Source organism: Dreissena polymorpha, chromosome 15, assembly GCF_020536995.1.
Source record: "Dreissena polymorpha isolate Duluth1 chromosome 15, UMN_Dpol_1.0, whole genome shotgun sequence".
NCBI classification, from domain to species: domain Eukaryota; kingdom Metazoa; phylum Mollusca; class Bivalvia; order Myida; family Dreissenidae; genus Dreissena; species Dreissena polymorpha.
In genome coordinates this window covers 43,311,296-43,324,222 of record NC_068369.1, presented here as the reverse complement: position 1 = coordinate 43,324,222, position 12,927 = coordinate 43,311,296, and the positions used below count along the sequence as shown (strand labels likewise).

At 36.3% G+C, this 12,927-nt stretch overlaps 1 protein-coding gene across 10 annotated transcripts in view; it reads right to left on the bottom strand.

Annotated features, from left to right (window-relative positions):
- The window catches only part of LOC127859834 (rho guanine nucleotide exchange factor 12-like), a 115,205-nt gene extending 110,275 nt beyond the window's left edge, over positions 1–4,930 (bottom strand). For all 10 annotated transcript variants that reach the window (XM_052397350.1, XM_052397347.1, XM_052397349.1 and 7 more), the window contains exons 1-3: positions 4,862–4,930; positions 2,894–3,046; positions 1,087–1,134 (exon numbers count right to left, since the gene is read on the bottom strand). In XM_052397350.1, coding sequence (XP_052253310.1) covers positions 1,087–1,134; positions 2,894–3,046; positions 4,862–4,891 — 231 coding nt within the window. In that variant the 5' untranslated portion in view covers positions 4,892–4,930. The remainder of the gene's footprint in view (positions 1–1,086; positions 1,135–2,893; positions 3,047–4,861) is intronic.
- Positions 4,931–12,927: the final 7,997 nt, after the last annotated feature.

The window sequence follows — 12,927 nt, the reverse complement described above, 5'->3', positions numbered from 1 at the left end:
GCAGAAAATACATAAGCAAATTGCTGTAACACTTCTGCTCAAAAGCAAAATTGAAATGGCTATATGCAACAACCAAAAAAACCCAGAACAGCCTGCAATGACTTGAAGTCTAGGTTTTATGCTGTTTGCTGCTCACTGGTAGATTAGGGGTTTTAAATTAGGCCTTTCAAACTTAAATCTCGTCAGAAAGATCTTTAAATTTAATTAGATTTTCTTAGGGACTTCAACCATGTGATAATGCATATATGAGCAGGAAAGGGTTAAAGCAATGTTGAAGGATACAGCATAGCACCTAATCATTGTTGTAATACGACAGGTTCATGTATCAACACTTCAAGTATATATTGTTTACCTTGCTGAAAAGCCTACACAATTTTAGAAAGTATCTAACAAGAATATACAGAATATAAGATAAATGTTTGATTGAGATAAAATGTATTATGTGTTTTCAGGGCTTTTCTCTTCATTTTAGGAATATGACCTAAACACTTAAAAAAATGGGTTTTAAAGCATGCATTTACTATAAATTGCGGGGGAAAAGTGCAAATTTTCTTTGAAATCATGCAGGTTTCCCCATAATCAAAACTTGCACCTGCTTTGCCATTTCTAAAACAGCTATTTAAGCAATAATTCTTCCAATAATCAAGAGTCTATATGGCCTCTTCCAAATGAGAAGAGAAAAAGCAGTGAAAACATGAAACCTTAGACAGTTACTTCCCCTCAATATTTTCTCTAGACAGATAGGTACATATAGATAGCTAACTCGGTTTTTATTGGTGATCCTTATGCATAACATATTGAAGATTTATCTCTGTTATTTATGAAGTCATTGGATTATTCATTTGTATTGTTGCTTTTCAAAATTATCTTTACTCAAATATGTAAATGTTACCTGCTAAAGTTTGCATTCATATAACAACAAATATTCAATTCATACACAATCACAACAGAAAACTGCAATTAATCCAAGGATTCCAAATAGCTAACCCTATGTTCTTATTTGGTCTACCTTGGTTTTTATTTGTCAAGGGAGATAATCATAAACCAACTTATTTCCTTAATTTAAAGCTCTTAGTCCTAACTTACCCCAATGGGTGAGGAATAATCTACCTCATCCACATTTATGGACGGCATCTGGAAGACAAAAAAAAACACTGAAGTTAGAGGATGATGTACTGGTAATTTTTATGATTTAAAACAAAATCTAGCTAAGAAAAAAAAAGAGCTGGTATACGGTAAACAAATCTTCTCTGATAAATCTTAAAATGCACTTAAATTCCTCATTTAGAAATAACTTTATTGTGATACTTAAACATACGCTTGGTAAAAAAGTGAGTAATATCCGACAATTAGTCAGATAATTTCATTGTGTGGATCATTTGAGCATAAAAAGTGTCTTGAACAACAAGACTATTGTCAAGCAATATAAGTCCTCTACCGGCTCCACCATTGTCAGAAATTCCACCATTTTCAGATTTTTTAAAATATATTTGTTGCCATAGCAACCAGAATTTCGACGTACGAACAAAATAAAATGACGTGCATAATGTCCATATTGCCATCTATCCATGTTTCAAGTTTCATGAAAAAATATTAAGAACTTAAAAAGTTATCGCAGGATCAAGAAAACCACCATTTCAGCAGTTTTTCTAGTCTATTTGTTGCCATAGCAACCATAATTTTTGACGTAGGAACAAATGAAATGAAGTGCATAATGTCCATAATGACATCTATCCATGTTCCAAGTTTCATGAAAAAATATTAAGAACTTTTAAAGTTATCGCAGGATCCAGAAAAGTGTGAGAGACAGGCAGACAGACTGACTGACAGACGGAGCGCAAACCATAAGTCCCCTCCGGTGAAACCGGTAGGGGACTAACTAGTCTTTATGGAGATGACACATTTTCAGTTTGATCGCTTGTGAAATTTTAAAGTAGTTTCCTCCACAAAATCAATACATGTTATGCTAACTAAGCCACCGACAAACACAGTAGTTCACAGAGTATCTCAAATACACTCCTCTCAAACTTTATGTTTAAGAGATCAAATAAACCCCTCTCAAACTATGTTTCAAACTCAAATACACCGCTCTCAAACTATGTATCAAACTCAAATACACCCTCTCAAACTGTTTCAGAGCTCAAATAAAATCCCTCTCAAACTATTTTTCAAACTCAAATACACCCCTCTCAAACTATGTTTCAGAGCTCAAATACACCCCCTCTCAAACTATGTTTCAGAGCTCAAATACACCCGTCTCAAACTATGTTTCAGAGCTCAAATAAAACCCCTCTAAAACTATGTTTCAGAGCTCAAATACTTAAAATACCTTATTGAGGGTATATGTATCCAGATATCAACCACAAAACCCCCCAGTTGTGTGTCTCTATGTCACCAAATACATTGTGCACCTGTGTCTATATGTCCCCCCTCCCCCACATACAATTTGTAGCTGTGTGTCTCTATGTCACCAAATACATTGTGCTGCTGTGTGTCTCTATGTCCCCCCACAAACATTGTGCAGCTGTGTGTCTCTATGTCCCCCCACAAACATTGTGCAGCTGTGTGTCTCTATGTCCCCCCACAAACATTGTGAAGCTGTGTCTCTATGTCCCCCACAAACATTGTGCAGCTGTGTGTCTCTCTATGTCCCCCCACAAACATTGTGCAGCTGTGTGTCTCTATGTCCCCCCACAAACATTGTGAAGCTGTGTGTCTCTATGTCCCCCCACAAACATTGTGCAGCTGTGTGTCTCTATGTCCCCCCACAAACATTGTGCAGCTGTTTGTCTCTATGTCCCCCACAAACATTGTGCAGCTGTGTGTCTCTATGTCCCCCCCCCCCACAAACATTGTGCAGCTGTGTGTCTTTATGTCCCCCCCTACCACATACATTGTGCAGCTGTGTGTCTCGATTTCCCAGGTTCTCAAGTCCAGGCAGGTTCTTGATCTGAGCCTCGAGTATCCGTAGCGTCCTCTCCTTCTCGGAAAGCTGCGTCTGGAGTTTGGGATCACCGGGATTCGCTTTGCAGGACTTGCGCAGCTTCTGAAATGGGTCCAAAAGGAAACTTTCTAAGCATCAATGAAGTTTCTTATATCGCTAAATAGAATCCCCTGACAGCCTTACTGTTCACTAAGAACAGGACTGGTGGGGTGCATTATACTGTAATACCTATATTTGTGGATTTTTGTGGGTCCCCTCAAGAACAAAATCAAAGGTCCAACAATTGTTGAAGTCAAAATTTTATATCCGATATTATAAACAAAATTTAAAGAATTCAACATCAAATAAAAAATACCACATTTAATGCATCCATTAAATTTTATGACAACGAAAATAAATGAATCTTCAGTTATAAGAATAAAGATATTGAGAAATATTAGCCTTGCATAAGGGAAAGAATACCACTGTAATAAGAGGATTATGTACTTGTAACTTTTCCGATTTATAGTAGAATCTCACATTTATGGATAGACAGACGGAGGGACTAAGGGTACGTCCCTTTTGGTGAAGCAATAAAAGGTATTCACAAATAAATCTCACGTACTTGAATTCATCATCTCCCCTTGACCTTATAGTAATACTTACAGATTAGCTTTGCTAAAAAATATTACAAATGACCCCACATTGCTTTTGCTTCTGAAATTGGTAAAAACAAGAATCATTGAAAACGAAGGAAGCTCACCTTATGTTTGCTATGAGAAACTGTGACCAAAGTGTGACCTTAAGAAAATCTATTATTAGCTCAGTGACCTTGACCTTCACCCCAGTGACCTCAAACCTCATCGAAAGGTACAGGTCCATGCAATGTATGTAAGAGATCTGTAAAATATTGAAGGCGCTATGAGAAGGCTGTAACAAAAGTGTGACGGAAGCAAGTAAGGAAGGACAAACTGGCAACTATCTGCTCCTCGAAAATGTTCTATGATGTTCCATATATCGCCAACTTAATCCCCTTTGGGTAAACCCTTTTTGCTAAGCAGAGGTTTAGTTAATTCCTAACTATTTAGGCTCGATTTCATCAAAGTCCTAATGCTTATTATACATACTTGAGTCCGTTCCCAGGTAGAACCAGTAATTGGGAGTCTTTATGGGAGATCTAAAAAACGCTCCAAAAGTGGAGATAGAACCCATGACCTCCAGGGTAATAGGTGGACACCATATCCAATACATCAAGCAGGGGATTGCGGATGTGTTAACTTATTACAGTAACAATTATTTGCTTTCTTTATATATACCACTATAAGAATAATAACATTCATCATGCATTAATGAAGCTTTAGAGCAAAATAAAGCTCAAATAGGATTTACATTGGGCATACATGCATTGTTTTTAAGTAAAACATCAAGCTTATTTATGCTCGATTGGACGTTGTCGGCTCGGGTACTTCTAACATGTACCCCGGGTACATTTAAGTATACTTACATTTACCCCGGGAAACATACTAAAACCTACCCAGCCGATATTAGACTGTACCGGAGTTTAATTCCTGCAAAAAATCCAATGTCGTAAAACGCGCTACCGATTATAGTCATTACGAAACAAACTTCCATTTTAAAAAAACCTCATCAACATGCTATTTGAATATGAGTTTCGATCATATAGAGGCCATTAAATAGAAAATTGACATAAATATAAACATGTTTTTTTTTAAGCGACAACGACTTATTTAGCGTTAAAATTCCTGGGTACCTTTAAGTGTATTTACCGCACCCAGAGTACATGTAAGCTTACTTAAGTAGTACCCAAGCGACAATGACCAATCGAGCCTTATTTTTTGTGTGTGCGTTTCTTACGGACCATATGAAATAGAGAAAACACTGTACATCTCAACTACTAAGTAATGGAGAATTTCTTACATCGTATTCATCCTGAACTGTTTCATACATGGCACGTATTGTCCGAGCTTTCTGTTGCTGTAAATCTTTCTCTTTTCTCTGCCTGAAAACAGAAAATACAAACATTTTAGAGATTTTTTTTCAAAAATCTTAAGCTTGGTCATGGTCCATATACTCATTTGAGCCATGTTCTGGGAAGACTGGGCTTCATTAAGGATATGTGTAAAGTGTTGTCCCAGATAAGCCTGTCCAGTACAGACTGCGTGGACTGCACAGGAAGATCTGGGACAACCTTTTGTGCACATGGATTAATAATATTTTTCCCAGAACAAGGCATATTAAGTAATTTTCTTTACCATTCAACAAGTGCATATGTACGTAATGGTCGAAAGATAAAACCCATACATGTACAAGTTTAACTGTATCCATTAGGCCAGGGGGGATGAACCTGTATAAAATCAGTATGAAATCATGGCCCACCAAAATTCCAGAAATATCCCTCCGATTTCTCCCCGGGTATATTGAATCAACATAAAAGATATTGAGACTGTACAGATAATTTGACACGTTTCAAAGGTCTCTGTGCTTCTGCTTCTGATGCTGTGTAGGTAGAGGAACTTTCGTATTACATCAAAATCGTACGCACTTTACTTTTCGTCATTGTGGAACATGAATTAACTATTTGCATGACTAATTACACGTTTATAATATAAGGTATATCATTGTGTGTCTGAGAAGTCACATCACCCATCAGCATGGTCCACTTGTAATACCATTGTAAGCATGCTATCACCCATCAGCATGGTCCACTTGTAATACCATTGTAAGCATGCTATCACCCATCAGCATGGTCCACTTGTAATACCATTGTAAGCATGCTATCACCCATCAGCATGGTCCACTTGTAATACCATTGTAAGCATGCTATCACCCATCAGCATGGTCCACTTGTAATACCATTGTAAGCATGCTATCTGAGAAGTCACATCACCCATCAGCATGGTCCACTTGTAATACCATTGTAAGCATGCTATCACCCATCAGCATGGTCCACTTGTAATACCATTGTAAGCATGCTATCTGAGAAGTCACATCACCCATCAGCATGGTCCACTTGTAATACCATTGTAAGCATGCTATCACCAATCAGCATGGTCCACTTGTAATACCATTGTAAGCATGCTATCACCAATCAGCATGGTCCACTTGTAATACCATTGTAAGCATGCTATCACCCATCAGCATGGTCCACTTGTAATACCATTGTAAGCATGCTATCACCCATCACCATGGTCCACTTGTAATACCATTGTAAGCATGCTATCACCCATCACCATGGTCCACTTGTAATACCATTGTAAGCATGCTATCTAAATATAAAATCAACATCGAATGACGTTGTTTATTGTTGAAACTGTCATTGTTTAGGGCATTTTGGGCATTCTAAACATTCCCATCATGAACGTTTTATCCCTCTGAAATGTTAAATGTGCATTTAAGAATTTAAATGCATGTGAATAACAATCATTTAAAATACCAGTACAAAGGGGAGAGTTAGCCTTATCCCTTCACTTCAAATAACCTGCTGCACACAATTTTGTTATGCTTTCACAATATACGAATGGTTATAGCCACTTGAAAATTTCTAGTGATGTTATACTGACATGAACTGCCTCAGTTCAAACAAACCTTGAGCTTAATGAATAAAGAATGTATTCCTGTTTCAAGGCCAACCTTATTTATCTACATTTTTGAAAGCCTCTTTCCCATATTTTTTTCTTTCAAGCATGGCACTTATCGCTTAGAAGCAAAGTGAAAATGACTATGTGCAAACAGAATGAAACCAGGGACAGCCTGCAAGTAACTCGCAGTCTGTTCAGATTTTATGCTGTTTGTTGCTCATCAGTATCTAAGGTTTGGAGATGAAGCCTTCAAAACTTGAATCTAGTAAGAAAGGTTTTAAATTAAATATAACTTTCTAAGGGACTACAAATGCCTGAAAATGTGTATCTTAGTGGTAGAGGGTTATTTCAATGTAAATCATAATAACACCAAAGATTAACCCGTGAAAGCCAAGTGGACTCTTGCATCCTTTTAAATTGGATCAATTTATTTCCAAAATTAGGGATGTCTTGTATATTTTTATCTATATTTAGAATATTTCTTACAGAAATTCCTTTAAGCAAACAGCGCAGACCCTGATGAGACGCTGAATCATGTGGCGTCTCATCTGGGTCTACGCTGTTTGCAAAGGCCTTTTTTCTAGATGCTAGGCATAAATGGATTAATGTTAGCCTCTCTCTGTGGAAAACTGGGCTTAAGGATTGAGCGTAAAGTGTTGTTTCATATAAGCCCGCGCAGTCTGCACAGGCTTATCAGGAATAAAACTTTCCTCCTCAACTGGATTTTCGCTGAAAATGACTTCCTTCTAAAAAAAAAAGAAATACCATAAAAGTGGACAGTGTAGTTCCTGACAAGACCGAAGCAATGGAATGCATTATAGTGGACCAGTGACATGCGTTATATTTTATTAAAATAGAATTATCTTCATTTATAAGATTTGTGTTGTTCTGTACAGAAAGTCAGCATTTATTATAAAGTATTTCCTGTTTAAATTTATAAATGGAAAGTTTTTAGCAATTCCTGTTATCTTAACAATTCAGTGACAAGAAAACTCTATTAGCAATGTACGTTCTCAAAATAGTATTGAATCCATTCCACGTACAGATTATGATTTTGAATTTGATATAATTGTTACATGCATATGAAGATCATTATACAAAGAATATTGTGCATTCATAATATTATAATTATATTTGGTTAATTGGTCATTATTATGTTATCACAATGCCATCACAAAGAAATGCTATAATAAGCATTAGATTAAATTATGTTCCAATCACAGCATTAACACAGTATATATTATAAAGTGTATATCGCATATACGAATAGAAATACATTTCTATTAGACAAACATAGAAAGACCAACAAAAAAACAATAACTATGGTTACAAAACAGAGTTTCAAGAACCATTTACAAAAGTTCATAGATCATAAAAGCTTGAAGTCTCTGGTACACTCAAAGTTACAAATAGAACTTACACGAATATGATACTTTCGCTGAAACAGATATTTATCATAGTGTGCATGGATAATTATAATATTTTTCCCACCTGAGTTTGTTGCAAAATAAAACAACTGTAAGGTGTACAAACCATACAAAGAATTAAATCATTATTGTATAAATTATAGAATGAGCTAAATAATGAGTGTACAGATCACGAATGAGTTTAATAATTAGTGCAAAGTACTATCACAATCACTGTATCCATCATACAAATTTCATCAATTCTCTGCAACTATTTACAAAACAAAATTCTCTGACTATAATTTGTTGCTGTTTTATCTGAAGCTGATGTTCTTCTTAATCTCTCTAAACTCACTGTGCATAATCATTGTGTTACAATCAATTATATAGTTACTAGCTTGTTAAACGTGATTTATTAGCAAGACATGTTTATTTTCTGACCTACATTCTGATACTGGTAAAATGTTTGTTTGTTGACAGGTTAGTTAGCTACTTCTTGCAAAGAAGGAAACCCTGAAGCATTGACCTGAGTACAAGAGTTCAAGGTGCACCAATTGTAAAAGACATGACAAAGAGGACCTAGTCTTTAGTCTATTTGCAACACAAATAGACTTTTGTAATACTGCATTTCAAAATCACAGGGGAAACAGTTGTCCTTTCCAAGCATTCTCTGATTTGGGCAGACAAAATAGATTATTTAATATAGTATTTCGTAATTTTTGCAATTTTTCATTAAGAAACTTTTTTCTAAAATTTTCTTCCAACAACATTGCTTACACCATTTTTAGTGAATTTTTCTAAGACTGTTTTATTTGAAAAAACATTATAAGAAACTAAAACAAATTTCGTTTGTAAAACAAGTCTGTTATTGGCAAAGAGAGTGACTAGAAATATTGGGATTTTATTATATTTTTTTAAGAAAATTACCATCTACAAGGCAAACTTAAAAGTTATGTTCCTTGAAAACAAAGGGAGATAATTATATTACTGCTTCATGCGAGGTAGGGGACTTTTATTGCTTGGCAATAGTCTTGTTCTTGTTAAAAAAATCTTTTTGACAGCCTTTTACATTTTTATTCAGACAACTAATCCTTTAACATTTACTTCAGCAGAAATGTCCCTGTATCTTGCAAATAGGCTTTCAACGCTATCGGCGGTCTCGTTGATCCCATGCTACCATGATTATATGGCATTGAAAAGATCGATTTATGCAATTTGGCCAAGTTTAATCAAGACTGGGTATAGATATTGTCAAGATAAACATGGTGATCAAGTTTCATCAGGATCGAGTGATAAGTGTGGTAAAAAGTTTCTAAACTCAAGCGACCCAACTGGGCCTTATCATTGTAAAAAATAAGCATTCAGACATAGTTTCATCAAGACTGAGTTACAAATATGGTTTCTAAAGTGGTTACAAAGTTTTTAAAGATAAGGATGCCCTTGTTCAAGAAGCAGATTAAAACTTGATCTAGATATTGACAAGAAATAAATTCTGACCATGTTTTTAGCAAGATTGAGTCATACATGTGGCCTCTAGAGAGGTCACATGATTTTTTTAAGATTGACATGGTGACCACCATTTTGTAAAGACATGTTATATAGGACATGTTATATATATATATATATATATATATATATATATATATATATATATATATATATATATATATATGACATATTACTTTGAAGGATGACCTTGACCTTGCCCTTTCACCACGAGATACACATGCATGCCAAATATCAAGTAGCTATCTTCAATATTGAAAAAGTTATGGCCAATGTTAAGTTTTCTGACAGACGGACAGACGCCATATATTAGACATTTTACCTTGAAGGATGACCTTCACCTTCACCTTTCTTTCAACACTCAAAATGTGCAGCTCCAAGAGATGCATATGCATGCCAAATATCAAGTTGCTATCTTCAATATTAAAAAAGTTATGACCATTAAAATTTTCAGACAGACTGGCACAGACTGACATACTGACTGACGGACAGTTCAACTGCTATATGCCACCCGGGGGGCATAAAAATGTGGTCTCTACAACATTAACAAGCTAATTGTGGATGACATACACTCTAAAAGGAAGGACACATGACACAGGGGTGATCACATTATCTATTTGTAAATTGGCCTGTATTAAAAACCCATTTATGCCTAGCGTCTAGAAAAAAGGCCTTGGCAAACAGCGTAGACCCAGATGAGACGCCGCATAATGCGGTGTCTCATCTGAGTTTGCGCTGTTTGCTTAAAGGAATTTCTGTAAGAAATATTCCAAATATAGAAATAACAAGGGCTGTTTGTAAAACATGCATGCCCCCCATATCAGTTGTAGTGGAAGCCATTGTATGAATACTTTTTTGTCACTGTGACCTTGACCTTGACCTAGTGACCTGAAAATCAATAGGGGTCATCTGCCAGTCATGACAAATTGATCCAATTAAGCTGAATGGGAGAGTCCACTAGGCATAAAAGGGTTAATTTTTAGCAAAGAAAAAATACAATGATATTTGACCTTAAGGATGACCTTGCCCTTGACATTTCACCTCTCAAAATGTGCAGCTCAGTGAGATACACATGCATACCAATATGAAGTTGCTATCTTCAATATTTCAAAAGTTATAAAACTTTAACCAAGGTTAAAGTTTTTTGGACAAAGACACATACAATGAATGAAAAATGGGCTGTCAGTTGTAGTGGCAGCCATTGTGTGAATACGTTTTTTGTCACTGTGACCTTGACCTTTGACCTAGTGACCTGAAAATCAATAGGGGTCATCTGCAAGTCATGATCAATTTACCTATGAAGTTTCATGATCCTAGGCCTAACTATTCTTGAGATATCGTCTGGAAACCATTTAACTATTTCGAGTCACTGTGACCTTGACCTTTGACCTTGTGACCAGAAAATCAATAGGGGTCATCTGCCAGTCATGCTTAATGTACCTATGAAGTTTCATGATCCTAGGCTTAAGCATTCTGAGTTATCATCCGGAAACCGTTTCACTGTTTTGAGACACTGTGACCTTGACCTTTGACCTAGTGACCTGAAAATCAATAGGGGTCATCTGCGAGTCACGATCAATGTACCTGTGAAGTTTCATGATCCTAGGCCCTAAGCTTTCTTGAGTTATCATCAGAAACCATCTGGTGGACGGACCGACGGATAGACTGACCTACCGACAGACCGACCAACCGACATGTGCAAAACAAAATACCCCCTCTTCTTCGAAGGGGGGCATAAATATACTAGACATCCCTAATTTTGGAAATAAATTGATCCAATTTAGAAGGATGAGCGAATCCACTAGGCATAAATAGGTTAAAGCTCTGCATAATGTGGATTTAAGACATAAAATTTTAACACACATTTTCAAGAGACATTATAATACAAGTGTTCTTTATATCCACCTTAAAGTGAAACACCACAAATGCTGTCAAAATAACATACTGCTTTTTTTGGTAAAAATAACTACCTAAATGGCAAATTAAAACATTTAAATAAACTTGATTATAAGAGGCTAATTATTCAGCCCTTTATCTCTAATTGAGCCGTCTTCTGAGAAAATTGGGCTTAATGCATGTGCGTAAAGTGTCATCCCAGATTAGCCTGTGCAGTCAACACAGGCTAATCAGGGAAGATACTTTCCACTTTTATGGTATTTTAGTTTAAAGGATGTCCCTCCATACTGAAAAATCATTTTTAAGTGGAGAGTGTCATCCCTGATTAGCCTGTGTGTACTGCACAGGCTAATCTGGGATGTCTGGGATGACACTTTACACACATGCATTAAGTCCAGTTTTTTCAGAACAAGGCTCAAATAATCATAAGTTTAAAATTGGTCTATAAATGATTGACAATTGAAATAATCAATATTATTTGTAGTATTTCTTTGTTCTCATTACCCTGGCTATTTCCCCCAAAACAAAAGCCACAGGGGTGTAAGATTTTTTTTCTTTTTCAAAAATAGCAAAACAAGAGATGTGCTTGTCAGAAACACAATGCCCCCTATTGCGCCGCTTTGAAATAAAATTTCAATATATCATTTTGGCAGGTTTAGAAATTATCTCCCTTTTAAAGCTTATTACTTCCCTTGGATTGTATATTTGACTTTTGACCTTGAAGGATGACCTTGACCTTTCACCACTCAAAATGTGCAGCTCCATGAGATGCACATGCATGCCAAATATCAAGTTGCTATATTAAATTTGGCAAAAGTTATGGCCAATGTTAAAGTTTTCAGACGGACACACAGACAGACAGACAGACAGACAGACAGACAGACAGACAAAGGACTGACAGTTCAACTGCTATATGCCACCCTACAGGGGGGCATAATAACAGTTTTACACCGTACCCTAAATTATCTCCCTTGTATTCTGATCTACAGCAATACTTACAATCAACCGGTTGTGGCAACGATACAGAGTCCCCGAACTGTGAAAAGTCCCGGATATGTGAAATGTCCCGGATCTGAAATGATTCACGACTCGATGAATCCCGGCTCAAATGATCCCTTTGAAAAGGCTGCTCCTGTGCATGAACGCTAGATGCAGAAGATGAGGACGGACGGCTTACCGAGCAATGTCAGGGCCACGTAGGAACCGGCTGTAATATACAGAAAAGGGCTGTTTACTGTGGATCAAAGAACTCTTAATGAAGCTAAAGGCAATTAACACATTATGTCTTAAACTTTGACATACAAATTATGTGTAATCCTCTTAACAAGTTTCATTTAGCCACATCAATCCAATATTTGAGTCTTGTTCTGAGAAAAATGGGCATAATTCATGTGTGTAAAGTGTCATCCCAGATTAGCCTGTGCAGTTGGCACAGGCTAATCAGGGACACACTTTCCGCCTAATTTTCATTTTTGCTAAGAAGAGCATGCTTCATTTAAACAAAAAATGTCATAAAAGCGGAAAGTGTTGTACCTGATTAGCCTGTGCAGACTGCACAGGCTTATCTGGGACAACACTTTACGCACATGCATTATCC